The sequence below is a fragment of the Myxocyprinus asiaticus genome, chromosome 15 (genome assembly GCF_019703515.2).
Source record: "Myxocyprinus asiaticus isolate MX2 ecotype Aquarium Trade chromosome 15, UBuf_Myxa_2, whole genome shotgun sequence".
NCBI classification, from domain to species: Eukaryota; Metazoa; Chordata; class Actinopteri; order Cypriniformes; family Catostomidae; genus Myxocyprinus; species Myxocyprinus asiaticus.
Genome location: NC_059358.1, coordinates 35,561,706 through 35,578,953, shown reverse-complemented (window position 1 = coordinate 35,578,953; position 17,248 = coordinate 35,561,706). Strand labels below are relative to the sequence as shown.

The 17,248-nt window shown below is 38.1% G+C and overlaps 2 protein-coding genes across 7 annotated transcripts in view; one reads left to right on the top strand and one right to left on the bottom strand.

Moving 5' to 3' along the window:
• LOC127452713 (triple functional domain protein-like) overlaps positions 1 to 16,370 on the top strand; it is a 226,143-nt gene extending 209,773 nt beyond the window's left edge. For 2 of the 6 annotated variants that reach the window (XM_051718336.1, XM_051718339.1), the window contains 16 exons: positions 1,255 to 1,344; positions 1,445 to 1,537; positions 1,687 to 1,737; positions 2,297 to 2,374; positions 2,713 to 2,904; positions 3,000 to 3,180; positions 4,389 to 5,023; positions 6,037 to 6,284; positions 8,058 to 8,196; positions 8,753 to 8,780; positions 8,896 to 9,061; positions 9,373 to 9,494; positions 9,689 to 9,761; positions 14,459 to 14,659; positions 15,059 to 15,197; positions 15,632 to 16,370. In XM_051718336.1, the coding sequence (XP_051574296.1) occupies positions 1,255 to 1,344; positions 1,445 to 1,537; positions 1,687 to 1,737; positions 2,297 to 2,374; positions 2,713 to 2,904; positions 3,000 to 3,180; positions 4,389 to 5,023; positions 6,037 to 6,284; positions 8,058 to 8,196; positions 8,753 to 8,780; positions 8,896 to 9,061; positions 9,373 to 9,494; positions 9,689 to 9,761; positions 14,459 to 14,659; positions 15,059 to 15,197; positions 15,632 to 16,177 (2,982 nt within the window). In that variant the 3' untranslated portion in view covers positions 16,178 to 16,370. Of the gene's footprint in view, positions 1 to 1,254; positions 1,345 to 1,444; positions 1,538 to 1,686; positions 1,738 to 2,296; positions 2,375 to 2,712; positions 2,905 to 2,999; positions 3,181 to 4,388; positions 5,024 to 6,036; positions 6,285 to 8,057; positions 8,197 to 8,752; positions 8,781 to 8,895; positions 9,062 to 9,372; positions 9,495 to 9,688; positions 9,762 to 14,458; positions 14,660 to 15,058; positions 15,198 to 15,631 lie in introns of those variants that run through there. The other 4 variants (XM_051718338.1, XM_051718337.1, XM_051718340.1 and 1 more) reach the window with 4 other exon arrangements.
• LOC127452718 (C-C chemokine receptor type 4-like) overlaps positions 1 to 17,248 on the bottom strand; it is a 218,248-nt gene that overhangs the window by 163,110 nt on the left and 37,890 nt on the right. The gene's annotated exons all lie outside the window — the stretch shown is intronic.

Below are 17,248 nucleotides of genomic sequence, written 5' to 3'. Positions count from 1 at the left end.
TCTGCTCTACTAGCACCACCAAACAGAATTACAAAGATAATGGCTGTTTTTGAATGTTAAAGTTTCCCAAACACTCACCTCTCTGCCTTTAGTCAAGAAACGGATAGTTCCTCCCTAACTTGTCATTAATTAAAGAGATAGTTCACCCAAAAATTTAATTCGCTCATCATTTACTCACCCTCATGCCATCCCAGATGTAAAACTTAATTTCTTCTGCAGAAAACAAACAAAGATTTTAAAAAGAATATTTCAGCTCTGTTGGTCCATACAATACAAGTTAATGGTTGCCAAACTTTGAAGCTCCATAAAGCACATAAAGTCAGCATAAAAATAATCCATAAGAGTGTCTTTTGAAGCGATACAGTCAGTTTTGGTTGAGAACCAACCAAAATGTAACTCCTTTTTTACTGTACATCTTGCCAGTGCAATCTTTTGGCACAATCATAATTTCAAGCTTGATTACACTTCCAAGTGGTTGATGCATGTGCAGAGCACTACATGGCGCTATAGGAAGTGTAATCGAGCTTGAAATCTATTAAATCTGTAAAGATTTATAGTGAAAAAGTAGTTATATTTTGGTTTGTTCTCACCCAAAATCAATAAGATCACTTCAGAAGACATGGATTAAACCACTGGAGTCTTATGGATTACTTTTATGCTGCCTTTTTGTGCTTTTTGGACCTTCAAAGTTTTGGTCACCATTCAATTACATTTTGAGGACCTACAGAGCTGAGATATTCTTCTAAAAATCTTCATTTGTGTTCTGCAGAAGAAAGTCTTACACATCTGAGATGGCATGAGGATGAGTAAATGATGAGAGTCTGTTCATTTTTGGGTGAAATATTCCTTTTAAGTTTTGTCACAGCATTATTGTGCTGTGGTGAATGTAGTCACCGTTGTTAGGCACAACATTTTAGCATGACATAGAAAGTCCTATTCCTTTTCTAAAACAGTCCTACCATATATGATAAAAAAATATTAAGAACACATTTTTATTTAAAAAAAATTTCATCAAGCACATTTATTAAATGTCATTATATTGCTAGAATTGTAAACTAAAGGTAATAGTTGGGTGCTGTGCAGTCATATACAGTATCTAGTTTATCTAGTTTACCTACTTTTTAGTTTATTTCAGCACTACTGGAAAGCTATTGACCAATCAGCATTCACTTTGAATGTTTTACTATCTTTTTCAACAATTGTATTTAACACAATAATTATGTTCTGTCTGAAATGTTTTTATTATGTTTACAGGAACGGAGACTGCACATGTACATTGTCTACTGCCAAAACAAGCCTAAATCAGAGCACATTGTTTCTGAGTACATCGACACATACTTTGAGGTAAGACCCATGTTGCTGCCCACGTCCTGCCCGACATGATTCATGGAAAGTGTCACAGACTGTCTTGACCACACACTCTCATTCTCTTTATCTGCATCAGGATCTAAAGCTGAGGTTGGGTCACAGACTACAGATCACAGACCTGCTCATCAAGCCAGTGCAGAGGATCATGAAGTACCAGCTTCTGCTGAAGGTCAGGCAGGGGAAATGACATGCTCTTCCAGTACTAATGACCCACACAGTCTCATGCTTGTGTAACGAATGGTGTTTTAAAGAGAAGCAATCATTATCTTGATTATCTTTTGATTGTTTCTCATCATTATTCTGGTTGGTTAATTTTAGGATTTCCTCAAGTTCTCCAAAAAGGCTGGTTTGGACACCATAGAAGTAGAGGTAAGATTGTTAGTTAAAAGGATGTCATTTACTCCCCCTTTTGTCACTCCAAACCCGTGTGACTTTCTTGGTTCTATTAAACATAAAAGGAGTCACCATTCACTTTCATTGTATTGAAAAAAGATGCAATGAAAGTGAATGGTAACATTCTGATTTGAACAAACCCCTAGATATTATTAAACTTTGGTTCATTTTAGACATAATTATACCTGTAAATAGTGCTGCTTGTTGAGCAGAGGTGTGCTATTACTTCACTAAGTATTCAGACTTAGAATGTCCACCTGATTGACTATAGAACAGTTGACATTGAGTCCCATAGACTTCAATTTACACCTTAAGACTTCAATAAGCAACCACCCAAATCACTCAAGCAACCACATAGCAACATGCTAAAATGCACTCATAACAGCTTAACAACCATATAGCAATGCTCTGCAACACCCACAACATCCTAGCATGACATGAAATAGAGTTTTGCAATGGCAAGGATCGCTGAGTTTGTCTATTTGTTGACATTGTGTTGAAATATACCTATGTTCTCTCTTGTGTTTTCTCACAGAAAGCAGTAGAGGTGATGTGTGTGGTTCCTAAACGCTGCAATGACATGATGAATGTTGGACGCCTTCAAGGCTTTGATGTAAGAAGCCTTTCTCTTTACTTCTTTCCAAAAGTTATGAGCAAATTAAAGCAATTCAAAATTAAACAGGGCATTGACAGCAGATTATCTGCAACTAAACCAAAAAAAAAAAAATAAGCACCAAAAAATAATAATAATAATCTGATCATCACTGTACAAAGTATGAAGACATTCATCGAGGTGCATTCTTTCCTTTTAAAGTCTTGCTGTACCGTATGTATGATTTCAATTTCATTTGCACTTTTTGTTTTACTTTTGTTCTTTTGTTCTATTTGCATTTGTTTTAACACAGGGTTCTGTGGTCTGAACACTGTTTATTGTGTTATGTATATTTTCAGGGTAAAATCGTAGCCCAGGGCCGACTGCTTCTCCAGGACACCTTCATGGTCTCGGACCAGGACGGTAGTCTTCTTTCCCGTATGAAGGAGAGGCGTGTCTTCCTCTTTGAGCAGATAGTTATCTTCAGTGAACCTCTAGATAAGAAGAAGGGCTTCTCCATGCCAGGCTATCTGTTTAAGAACAGCATAAAGGTGTGTAGAACCTCCTGAAATGTGCTAAAACGCACCTTGTGACACTTGTACACTTTCTTCACAATCCTTACAAAAATCTTTCTCTCTCCCTGCAGGTCAGTTGGTTGGGTCTAGAGGAGAGTCCTGACAAGGACCCTTGTAAGTTTATTTTGACGTCGAGGTCATCGACTAGCAGTACAGAGCACTATGTCCTCCACTCCTCCAACCGGGCAGTTTGCCAAGCCTGGATACAGCAGATCAGCAGCATCCTGGAGAACCAGAGAAACTTCCTCAATGGTAATGGCCAATTTTAGAGCAGTGCCTCTCAACTAGTGGGTTGCGACAGGGCAAGACAGTGCTAAATGCAAACATTAAAATGCATATCATAATAAAATCCACATAATTGTGCATAGTTAGGATAACAAAATAAATACACTTATCAACTTTTAAAAGAGAGGAGAAAATGATTCACATATCTTTTGTTTTTGAAATCAAAGGCGGTCCATCCATTCGAACTCTACGGCATCCTGAAGCAAAACCATTGAGAACTACGATCTTATAGTTCAACTCGAACAAAAATGCCCTTTTGGTTGATAGGCGTTGCAATTTGTGATGTGCTGAGGTACAGTAGATTTGATGTAAGAATTGAGTAATAATTGAGGAGGTAGCCTAGTGAATACAAAATGGGCTGATTACCACTGTTAGGACAATTAAGCTGTTGAGACTGTCCCCTGACAGTGTACTGTTACTCACTTTAGATAAAAGTGTTAGCTAAGTGAATAAGTAGTTGTAAATAAATATTAATTATATGAAGAAAACTGGAAATTATGGGTGGGAGAAACAAGCAAAAATGTACATCGCGTTATTCTTGACATTTTTGGTCGTTAACGAAATACAGTATATCATGACACGCATTTTTATGGAAAGTAATTAAAAACTTGAAATGAAAGTTCCTTTTTCGATTTAAATAAATGCCCAAAGTAATGGAACACCTGTCGTGTCCAATGCGATGTTACAACTTTATCAATACTTATTAAAAGTAATATTTTATCTATTTTATCTTCTCTGCATCATTTCAATCCAAGCATTAAAAAAAAATGAGGCTTCTCTCTTTTTAGTTGTACATACAGTATACGCATTTGCTTTTATTCTAAGCAAACCGCTCACACATTTGTTTTGGATTAGCCTTCCATTGGATACTGGAAGCATTTTTGGTGACTATATTCTATATATTAATGCAGGATCTACAAATTCCTGGGGTAATTTACTCAGTGCAATTGCTTCTCTCTCCGTGTTTGCGGCAGAACACATGCCAGTCGAAATGCTTGATGGGGTTTTGAAGGCATTTTGCATAACTGTGTTTCTACCTGTTAACACATTTCTAGTGGTAAATCGATTTAACTGGTATATCACCTACCCATTATGGCAATGTTTATAGTTTTGCTCTTCGACTTAACACTACTACATTCATCAATACAAATGTCTTCAACAATGTTTCCTCTTAGCACTCACGTCACCTATTGAATACCAACGGAACCATGTTGGGGCGAGTGGTCTTGGGGGACCCAGCAGCAGTGGACTCCCGGGGGGTAGCAGCAGCTCAGCCATAGGTCCCGGCTGTGGCTCCCGGTCCCGAGGTTCCAGAATCCCTCAGCCTTCCTCTCGTCTCCCACAGCCTGTGCAGCACCACCATGCCCCCGCCCCAGACGACCGCACCTCAGGTACGTGCACTCTCCCTGACCAGGACCTAAATGGTGAGGTCCCAAGGATGCGAGTCTTGAAGGAGCTGCAGGAGGAGGCCCAGTCAGGGGCGCCCATCCCAAGAGCCACAGTGGCTCCCCTGTCTCTCACCCTAACGAAGCCCCGTCTCGGGGTCCCCTCGCCCATTCTTTCCCCCCTGATCCCTCAGACTTTCACACCCTTCATGCCAGGTATCCTAGTCCAGAAGGGCTCCCCGTTTTGTGACTCCATGCCAGTCTCGCCCACTGGCAGGCCTGGCTCTTACACAGAGCAGAGTAACACACTGAGTCGCAGCCAGAGTCAGACCCGCCGGCACTCCACCCACAGTAAGGAGCTGGACCGCATCAGCACCTGCTCCTCCACCAGTGAGCAGTCCCTGCTCTCCACTCACAGCAATGGGGTAAGAGCCAAACTCTAGCTCCAGGCTTCAGTGAGACCTAGTCCTGCTTCACCTGCACCTCTGGCTTCATACTAACCTGCTGTGGGTGTGTATGCGTGCATCGTCCTGGAGCTAGAAGATGATTCTCACAGGCTGTTGTGGATATTAACCAGCCTGGTTTGATTGTGCTGAGCAACTAACAATGTACACTGTAACCTGGATAACTCCTCAAGAGTTTTTTAGAAACTCAACACTGCCCTTGAGCATCTCTGCTGACTCTGTATGCTCTGAACTTGCAGGATTTTCTGCAAACAAGCATTGTGAGCACATAAACCAGCAAACTAACAATTACTAACACGTACTTCTTTTTAACCATGCTTTTTTTTTTTTTTTTTTTACAGATTTCCGTTTAGGCGTTGCGTTCTTGAGATGACTTTTACAAAGATTGCAGCAGTGTTTTAAGGGTGTTAGATTTCTTCTGTTAACCAACAGAGCTTTCAGTGTAGCTCTGAAGAGGATCTTCTAAAGTGAAGCTGAGACAGTATAAGGAGAAGGAAACCGTCCACTCGCAGAAAAAATAAAAAGGGAAAAACCGTTATGCTCAAAATGGCGGCCGTAAGAATGGAAGTCCTGCCTTTCTATTAAAAGAGTCAATCGGCTTTTGATAGAGTTTGGTTACCCAAGAATGCACTGGCACTTTCAATGGACCAGCCTGAAAAATAAAATTTTGAAGCATATTTTGAATTAAAGGAGCCAAATTACATAGAAAATAGCTACCGGGGGGGCATTACCAAAATGGTCACCGAGTGACCTGACTTGCCTTAAAGGGACTTTGACTGCAGTGTCTTTGCCATGTAAACTGTATTTTCCTTCAAATGCTGTCTTGCTTGATTATTACTCTCTAACATAGCCAGCTCTCTAAATGTCTTCAACACTCCAGATTAATTTTTTTTATGTGGTTTGACATACTCAATATAGCTTAAAATGTAGAGCTTAATAATAATAATGTAAAATGTGCGTGTTTCTGTTCTCAGAGTGAAAACAGCAGCAGCAGCAGTGTGTCCACCATGTTGGTGACCCAGGACTACGTAGCTCTAAAGGAGGATGAGATCAGTGTATATCAAGGAGAGGTTGTGCAGATATTGGCCTCTAATAAGCAGAATATGTTTCTGGTTTTCCGCGCTGCCACAGAACAAGGCCCAGCGGCCGAGGGCTGGATCCCTGGCTACGTTCTGGGTCACACCTCCACCATCATTCCCGACTTCCCTGACGGAACCCTCAAGTGAGGACTGTTTATTGATTGTTATTGATTGACTGATCATTAAGGTGTAGAGGAAGAATTGTGGTGTGGCTCGACTATATATCATGCCACTTTCGTGAAACATGTTAACTTGGCAAAAAATTGCCAGTATAACTTTTCCAGTAAAGGTACCACATCTGTTATTCACTCAAGCAGGGGCTTTCCATTTTTTTTACATGTTGCTATTGTTCACACACCACCATCTAAATGCTGTCAAAACTCTATATTTTTCATTTGCCGAAAATCACCAGCTGTGCTTGAAATATCATAAGATACAATCGTTTGAAAAATGATGGGCATGATTTATTTGCAGCTGAATGCAGAATGTCCACAATGTAATGTCTGCTAGTTAAATCAAGATAATAGATTTTCAACTACCATGTCACACTGGCTACTACTAATTGGGGATACTACTATACCTTTAGAGCATTGTGATTGACTTAGACTTTTTTTATGTCAGAGCGTTTGAACTTTTTATAGACTTGAAACATTAATATCATTGCTTTGTTCACACATTAGCATCAATATAGAAATTCAATTTTGCAGCTTTATTTCAACATCAGGTTGTGTTTACACAACCTATTAACAGACAAATGCTGTTAAAGTCAACATGAAATGGCATTCACAACCCATTTTACTTACATGATATGATGTATTCCAAAGTAAAACAGGATATATAACAAAAATAAATAAAAATAGGGTGGGACCTGATTTTATCCACCAGGTATTAATTGAATTGTGAAAAATTTGTAAAAAAAAAAAAAAGTAAACAAATTAGAGGGCTTTGTGACATCAGCCAAAAAAAAAAGTATTCAGTATTCAGATGCAGTGAAAGATTGCAAAGATAAGTTTTTTCTTTAAAATACTATGCACGAGGAATTTATATTAAGGATAGATGGATGGATGGATGGATGGATACAGACAGAAAGATACAGACGGACACACAGAGACAGACAGATTGATGGATGGACAGACAGACAGATAGATTATACTGTAGACAGAAAGACAGATTAATTGAATTGTGAAAGTATTCAGGATTCAGATGCAGTGAAAGATTATAAAGATAAAAGTTTTTTCTTAAAAATAATATAAACCGAGTAATTTATATTAAAGATGGATAGATAGATAGATAGATAGGTAGATAGATAGATGGAGACAGACAGAAAGATACAGACGGACATACAGAGAGGGACAGACAGACAGACAGATAGATTATACTGTAGATAGATAGGTAGATAGATGATGGATGGATGGATGGAGAGAGAGAGACAGAAGATACAGATGGACACACATAGACAGACGGACTGACGGACAGACAGACAGACAGATAAATTATACTGTAGACGGACAGACAGACAGAAAAATTATACTGTAGATGGACAGACAGACAGATAGATGGATGGATGGATGGATGGAGAGAGAGAGAGAGAGACAGAAATATACAGAGGGACACAGAGACTGATGGACAGACAGACAGATAAATTATACTTTAGACAGATAGATAGATAGACAGATAGGTAGATAGATAGATGAAGACAGATAGATAAACAAATAGATAGAAAGACAGAAGGACACACAAACAGGTAGACAGTTAGATAGATGAAGATAGACAGACAGACAGATAGATAATTTTCTATATATTTTCTGTCTCTGTATTTTCTGCTTTACCATCCGCTGTGATTTACCATTAGTTATTCTCTTAAAAAAAACAATGCTGTGTCTAAGAACTATATTTCTCTTCCACTGTCCATTCAGGAAGTCTTCATCATGGCACACAACTCTCCGCATCAGACGAAAGTCTGAAAAAAGAGATAAAGAGGGCTGGAAGGAGAGCAAACCGGAGAATGGCTATCGCAGGTCTAGAGATGCAACGGACAATAAGGTTTCTGTAAAGGTGCTGTTTTTTTTTTGTTTGTTTTTTTAAATCCCCCTTTTTCTCCCCAATTTGGAATGCCCAATTCCCACTACTTAGTAGGTCCTCGTGGTGGCGTGGTTACTCACCTCAATCCTGGTGGCGGAGGACAAATCTCAGTTGCCTCCGCTTCTGAGACGTCAATCCGTGCATCTTATCACATGGCTCGTTGTGCATGACACCGCGGAGACTCCCAGCACGTGGAGGCTCATGCTATTCTCCGCGATCCACGCACAACTTATCACGCACCCCACTGAGAGTGAGAACCACTAATCGCGACCACGAGGAGGTTACCCCATACCCTCCCTAGCAACCAGGCCAATTTGGTTGCTTAGGAGACCTGGCTGGAGTCACTCAGCACACCCTGGATTCGAACCCGTGACTCCAGGGGTGGTAGTCAAAGTCAGTACTCGCTGAGCTACCCACGCCCCCAAGGTGCTGCATTAAAAGTAATCCATTATATAATGAGTTCATTTCAGGGTTTTTACACATGAGACATCACGCTGTTTTTCATTATAATATCTGTTCAATTTTACAGCTTTTGAATCCCAACTACATCTATGATGGTAAGTTTAAATACTGTTCTTTTGTTCTTGGAAGTCTCTCTTCAATGAATGAAACATGCTCATGTGTCATAATGAGAAACAGCTAAATGACTGTAAGTTTGTGTATTTCTGGCAGCAGTCCCCCCAGAGATCGTGGTCCCTCTGTGTGAGGTGGTGTGTGACAGGGGCAACAGCGTGACTCTCCGCTGTAAGATCTATGGGCAGCCCAAAGCCTCGGTCTCATGGAGAGGACCAGACCAGAGCACTCTCAGCAATGCTGGCAGATACACTCTCACACACAGGTGAAACCAGCAAACGTATGCACAGCATTATACATGTCATGCAGTTATATGGGCTGCAGGTGGCACTTTCGCTCTATGGTTTCTGTTCCGACATATTGAGTGGGTTGAATGCAGTCATTTTGTGCCTTTCATGTTGATTTTGCTGTGTTTACTGAAAAAAAAAATCGTCGAAAATTTCTGTGAAATTGTCTAAATGTTAGTTTATCTGATTTAATTTGCTTAAAAACACTTTCAAATGTTAAACCTCAATTGCAAAAAGAAATTTCAAACCGTCTATTGGTTAGTCGCTTAATTGTTTCCTTTGTGTTCAGTGAAACAGGTGAAGTGACCCTTCGTATCTCGCCTGCCACTCTAGAGGACAGCGGCACTTACACCTGCATCGCCTCTAATGACGTGGGCTCAGTGACATCATCAGCCTACCTCAGAGTGCTTGGTCAGCTGATTTGATCGTAAAACCTCCACAACCTCTCCTCTTCAACTCTCTCATATTTACCACTACCTAACTTGTTCTAGACTAAATGAATCCTGGAATAAATGAAACTTTTCTTTTGAAAGCCTAGACTTGATCTGTGTTGAAGTTGAATTTTAACGTTGTTAAGACACTGATTTTGTTGGTGTTTTTCTCAGGCACGTCTTGTGACGGTATCCTCTGGAAGGATAACTTTGAGTTCCTCTACACTGAGGTCATGGAACTGGGGAGGTACAGTACATACAGTATTTAGGCCTACTCACATCCTCTAAATGGCTAAATAGAACTAAACAACAATTACCCATTTGTCTCTCTGCACATTGCAAAACGTATGTGAGACTACACTGCAAGACACTTTCTTAATGAGCGTTTTTGCCTTGTTTTCCAGTAAACGTTTAATAACTTTAAAACAATAGAAATATTACGTTTTATATTTTTCACCCCCTTTTTGTTAGATTTAGGCTTAAAAAAATGAAAATGGGATAAGAAATATAAACTTTAAAGATATTTTGTATAAAAACAAATCTTATTGTCTTAAAGAATTTTCCTTCTGGATTTTTAGATACTTTTACTGGAAAGCAAGACAAAAATAGTAGGGCTGTCGATTTAACATGTTAATTTGGTGTGATTAATTATATAAAGAAATTAAGCGTGTCATAATAAAGGGGTCTCGCTATGCGTTACGACAGTGAACTACGTCTTGTAATTTTAGTGGTGCAATTTTCGTGCCTAGGCAAAAGGTCCTTGTAAATTAAGTGGTGCAAAGCCTTATTTGCTTTTTTGATGAAAAATATGTCAATGCACTTAAGACGTCTGAGAACCACGTCTATTCTTAGCGCAGTCTAAACTCAGTCTGTGCATTTTTTATTTTGGGGATTTCACCAGCAGGTGTTATTATAAGTTCATGTCTCTGGAATTACAGTAGAACATAAAATTATGTCATTAGCAATTACAGTTAAAACATGATGTTGTGTGTCAGTAGAGCAATATGACGAAATACATTATACTTGCCATTTCTATCATTTAATGGAGCCTACATCCAATTTAGGGCTGCCCCCGACCAAAGATTTTCCTAGTCGACTAGCAGTCATTAGTTTAGGCCGACTAGTTGTCGCACATTTATGACATTCATTTAATTACTTAAATATATATTTTTTGGCGGGCATCAGAAAATGGTTTGAGTTCCAGGGCTGAGAAAGAATGTTCTAAGTAACATTGCTAACACTGTTCTACATTACAGAGAAATACTAAACCATAATAATGAGCCTTTAAAATGTTAATTTTACAAGCGCACACAAGAAAAAGAGGTAATGGTTCTGAATGTGTCAGTAAAACCAGCAAGGACTGTCTGAACATTTTGTTCATTTATCGAGAGAAATGCACATTAGGGTTGTGCCAAACGACGATAATCTCAGGGATCGACGATGGTCAGAGTGATCACCAATAGCTGCCTTTGACGATGTCAAGATGACATTTGGCTCCTTTTCCCATTAATGTATTAAATTATTATTATTAGGCTATTATTATTATCAAATTAATATTACAAATAATTTGCCCGTAGACACACAGACATGTGCTTTAAGAAACACACTTTATTATATTATTAAGAACAGATGACAGAAAAGCCGTCTATGCTCATATATGACGCGCTGATACGGAGGCGTGCAGTTTCGTGGAACACGCGTATGTAAAACTTTGTTTCTGTCATGTTTTTTTTTTTTTTTTTTTTAAAGAACAGTATTGTCTGAGTGCTGAAAATGACCTCAGACATCTCAGCTCAGGAGTTGCTTTGAGTTCAGTTCACTTTATTTCTACAGAGCAGTTCATTATGAACGCAGCTCTGCAGCCTGTAAAATAATACAAAATATATCAAATAATACAAAAACACATTCACCTTGAACCATAATTTATATTTCAGTGATTATTATCATCATTATAATTATTATTTTTACATTTAGAATTGTTTTTATGTCTTCATTTGTGTAAGTAATTTTCCGCCTGCATGTTTAGACGGATTCTTGCCTGACGGTAAATGGAAAGGTGTATATATATATATATATTATTCTTTTATCACTTCATTATTTTATGTGCTTTTTTGTATGTTTGGAGTGCAGTTTGAATTTAGAAAAGTATTTGATTTAAGTTTTTCATTTTTTAAATAAATTAATTTAATTTTCAATGCAAAATCACTAAAGCAAGAATATTCACCGATCCCTCAGCCCAGGGGTTGACGATGTAATTGTGTGTGTGTGTGTATATATATATATATATATATATATATATATATATATATATATATATATATATATATATATATATATATATATATATATATATATATATATATATATATATATATACAGAGTTGGGGAGTAACGGAATACATGTAACGGGATTACGTATTTAAAATACAAAATATAAGTAACTGTATTCCTCTACAGTTACAATTTAAATCATTGGTAATTAGAATACAGTTACATTCAAAAAGTATTTTGATTACTGAAGAGATTACTTTGCATTTTATTGTCATTTGTTTCATTTAATATTTAGTCCTTTCAGATGGAAAACATTTATACATATAAATGATGAGATCCAAAGTGCATTTGAACAGCGGTGAAACACTTTCTTATGATGTGTTACATTCATATGAGCAGACAGAGAAGTAAGTTTGAAGTAAGTTTAGAGCAGAAGAAATAGAAATAAACCTTGTGTAAATTGTCAGCTTTACGCTAAGCTAAAATGCTATTTCTAGCCATTTTACATGCACATGTTACCAGGCACGATCATATTTTTTTATCAAGAAAATTCTCGTTAGATCATAATTTCTTTTTTTCTAGTAAGACCTTTGATATTAGGGCAAAACTTGTATTCTTGAAAATAATTTTTGTATTGTTTTCATGTAGAAATATCTAAAAATCTTTCAAACAAGTTCAATTTGATTTATCTTGTTTTAGAAACAACACTGCATAAGATATTTAGGTTTTTCAGAGAATGTATTTTAACGTGTATTTTGTCTTACTGTACTGACAGAGTTTTTATAGTCAAAACAAGTGAAAAAATCTACCAGTGCTGAAGAAGTAATCCAAAGTATTTAGAATATGTTACTGACCTTGAGTAATCTAACGGAATACGTTACAAATGACATTTTACAGCATGTATTCTGTAATCTGTAGTGGAATACATTTCAAAAGTAACCCTCCCAACCCTGTGTGTATATATATATATATATATATATATATATATATATATATATATATATATATATATATATATATATATATATGTATGTATCGTGAAGGAGGGAACAAAACAAATTTATTCACACACATGATGTATTTTCCCGGACAACGAAATTGGTAGAGAATGCACAGATGAAGTAAGAGATCTTGCCCTTCACAAGTGTTGTAAAGCCATCTTTCAAAAAGCTGAACAACACACATTTTAATTTCACTTCATTTTTTTTCCAGTTTCATTTGAATTTTTGGTTAAAATAAATAAAAAATAAAGTTTAAAGTTTGAAATCAAGGTGTCTTGCTTTATTGTGTAGGCTTAACCATAACCCTGCTTAATGAAAATTACCCCATAGTACCACCTAGCGTCCAGCCAGTGGTAATACCGGTGTTCGTCAATTTCCTGTGGAGTTGTTTTTTGCGACCAACCGACCAATCAAAACTTGGTTGACCAAGACTCTTCTCATTGACTAAGGTTTGGTCGACTATCAGGGGGCAGCCCTAATCCAATTAGTCCGGATGAGCACCACCTGTTCCATGTGTATAAAGAGCGTGTCATAGATGTATACCTGACATTCAAGAATGACACAGTTACTTTGTTTTTGATTTCAGTGGGACAGTCAGACAGTTTTTCCAGAGTCTAATATACAGTATATGCCTATGTTTTGTGTTTGATCGGTCGCTATTCATTTCCAGTGGTGCTGAAATACTGCGTCTTCACCATTTACTGGATCTTTAATCTCTTCTTTCTTCATGTTTGCTTAAAACTGCAGTTGCAGTGAGCCTTTCAAATCTTAATTTTAAACTAATCTGATAGAAGATATTTTCTTTCTGAATCCTCCTCGTACCAGTCGTTAAAACATTAAACTTTGCTCCATTAAATATTATCCTTCACTAGTCAGTAGGCATGGGATCCAGGATCCTCTCGATTGTTTAGGTTACCCAGCTGCAAGAACATAAATCGGCACCTCTGCTTTCAGCCCAATTACACTACCAAATTCTTAAGAATGGGCTGTCCTCATTTATTTTGTCAACCCATGTACATGTAGACTTAGCGAATGCTTGCACAAAAATACCAAATCATCACGGCCATTCCCACTGATTTCGCATAGATGAGGTATCGCACAGCACAGCCTTAAAATAGTGCTCAGTGTCTTAAAAAATGCTGTTTATGGCATAAAACGCTGAAAAGAGAAGCAACACAACAAAAGTGAGGTGCTTCAAAATTGTCCATCTGACACATGTGCACATAGACTATAAATAGCGTAGACGCAATGCAAGAACATGTCCTGTGAAAACAAGCAAAGTCTACCTCGAACAGATCAACAAACTCAACTGCAAAATGAACAGATGTGGATTATAAACCAGTAATAGGCCTATGTTCAATTATATAGAAAAAAGCAATATATTGACTTCTAAAGCCACTTTTTTATTGTCTAATCTATGTAGTAATGCATTGGGATTATCTGAATGATTATATTTATTATACACATTACATATATAATTGGTTGAATAACCATATCTTGAAACAAATTTATTTGGGGGGGGGATAGATGCGATTTAATTGTGATTTGATTAATTAATCAACAACTTAATTGATTCGATTCAAAATATGAATTGATTGACAGACATAGAAATACTGATTAAGGAACTGATTTGTTGCAGTGTAGCTAAAGAATGTTGTCTCTCTGTCTGTAGAGGCAGGTTTGCCGTCACAAAGTGGTGTGAGCAGAGAGGGAGCAGGCGATCAGTGGCCGCTAAACTGGTGAATAAGAAGCTAATGCATCGAGAGCAGGTGATTCAGGAGCTGGGGGTCCTGCAGTGTCTTCAGAATCCACATGTGGTGGGCCTGCTCGACACCTACGAGACCCCAGCCAGTTACATTCTCATTCTGGAGATGTACGTAGACTTCTCTGGTTCTTTTCTATTACTATTGTGTTATTATGTCAAACCAACATTATAAATGCTTGACGTAACCTTTTCTGTGTTAAGTTAAATCCAATATAGTAAGCGATTTTATCACCCTAAACCTCATGTTTACACATATATTGTTTACGTTTTGTGAATATACTTATAATACACAATGTGTATTTTTTAGTGGTTAACGCCGGCCCTATTCACGTCCATTTTAAGTGTCATTTTTGCCTTTTTATATAAATGAGGGACGAGTCGAACTTTTGTGGTAATCAACATTATACCACAAATGCTGTTGATTGAGCATAACTTGTATTGAACCCGGAACATTCCTTTAGTTTTTCTGTATTGTTGTAACATTTGTTCTCCTTTTCTCCACATCAGCGCTGATCAAGGACGTCTCCTCGACTATATTGTTAGCTGGGGGAACCTGACTGAAGAAAAAGTGGCTCTTTATCTGCGGGATATTCTAGAAGCTTTACACTACCTTCATGCATGCAGGATAGCTCATCTAGACTTGAAGGTGAGACAGTGGGCCTTCCTGTGGAATTATTCATAATAAATTAGTAGATCACTTGAAGTTGCAGAACCAAATTCATTTTGAGAGCATGGATACAATGTACTTATGTACACACATGTTGTTGCATTGTACTTACATTTAAAGTACCCTGTTAACCTTAACCCTAAACCTAACCCTATCCCAACCCTTACCCTATCCCTACCCGTACATCAACCTCAGTAGGAGCAAATGTGAAACTTGTGAGAATGTTGCAGAACAACGTGTAGTTACACAATAAATACATTGTATTGCATATAATTAATGATAGTACATAGTAGTTAAAGACACTTAATATAAAGTGGGACCATAGTTTTTCTAAGTTCCCTCTATATTGTTAATATCTTTGTGAATAATTCAGTTACAATGGCCAATACATTTATATTGTGTTACTCTTCTAGCCTGAGAATGTACTGATCGAGCATACGTCAACCCAGCCTCTGGTCAAACTGACGGACTTCGGTGATGCGGCGCATCTCTCCAACATCCCGTACATCCACCCTCTGCTAGGCAGCCCTGAGTTCTCCGCCCCTGAGCTGGTCTTGGGGGAGCCCGCGGCTCTAGGGTCTGATCTCTGGAGTCTGGGTGTGCTGGCGTACGTGATGCTCAGCGGGGCGTCCCCATTTCTGGATGAAAGCGTCGAAGAGACCTGCCTGAACATCTGTCGCCTCGACTTCAGCTTCCCGGATGACTACTTCCGTGGCGTGAGTCAGGCGGCGCGGGACTTCGTATGCATCTTACTGCAAGGCAAACCGTGCAGACGTCCCTCTGCGCTGGTTTGCCTGCGGAAGGAGCCCTGGCTGCAGCCGAACGCAGCATCTGGAACAGCTCGCCTCGACACTTCCAGACTCATCTCCTTTATAGAGCGGAGGAAACACCTGAATGACCTGCGACCTGTTGCCAGTCTCAAAGCCTTCCTGCATAGTCGCCTCCTCAGCCAGGCCTGAAGGAATAGTAATCACATTTTCTAGCTGGTTCTGAGAGTATAACCCACAATAATCAAACCATAGTCTCCTGAGTTAAAGGGATAGTTCACCCAAAAATGAATATTCTCTCATGATTTACTCACTTGCGCCATCCCAGATGTGTATGACTTTATTTCTTCTGCTGAGCACAAAGATTTTTAGAAGAATATTTCAGCTCTGTAGGTCCTCAAAATGCAAGTGAAAGGTGACCAAAACTTTGAAGGTCCAAAAAGCACATGAAGGCAGCATAAAAGTAATCCATAAGACTCCAGTGGTTTAATCCATATCTTCAGAAGCGATAGGTGTGGATAAGAAACAGATCAATATTTAAGTCTTTTTTTTTTTTTTTTTACTATAAATCTACTTTAAAAAATAGCCCTCATGCAAGTTCACGAGAGTTCTTCTTCTGTTTATTTGCCGATTTGCATTCTTCATGCATATCGCCACCTACTGGGCTGTTGTGCAAATATGATTTATTTATTATTTTCCTTTGCTTTATCCCTCACTATTTTTCTTTATCCTAGGTGGCGATATGCACAAAGATATGCAGGAAGAATGCAGTTGCTAAAATACAGAAAAAGTAGAACTCGGTTCTCTTGTAAAGGAGCGTAGGAGGGCTGGTAGATTTATTGTAAAAAAAATACTTAAATATTTTTCTGTTTCTCACCCACACTTATAAAATTGCTTCTGAAGAAATTGATTTAACCACTGGAGTCATATGAATTACTTTTAAGCTGTCTTTATGTGCTTTTTGGAGCTTCATATGTCTGGTCACCATTCACTTGCACTGTATGGACCTACAGAGCTGAAATGTTCTTCTAAAAAATACTCACTTGGGTTCTGCAGAAGAAAGGAAGTCACACACATATGAGATGGCATGAGGGTGAGTAAATGATGAGAGAATTTTCATTTTTGGATGAACTATCCCTTTTAGGTTACAGTGGCAAAAAAATATCTGTATTAAAGGAATAGTTCACCCAAAAAATAAATAAATACATAAAAAATGGAAAATGTTAATTTCTCACCCTCATGTCTTTGGAAACCTTTCTTCAT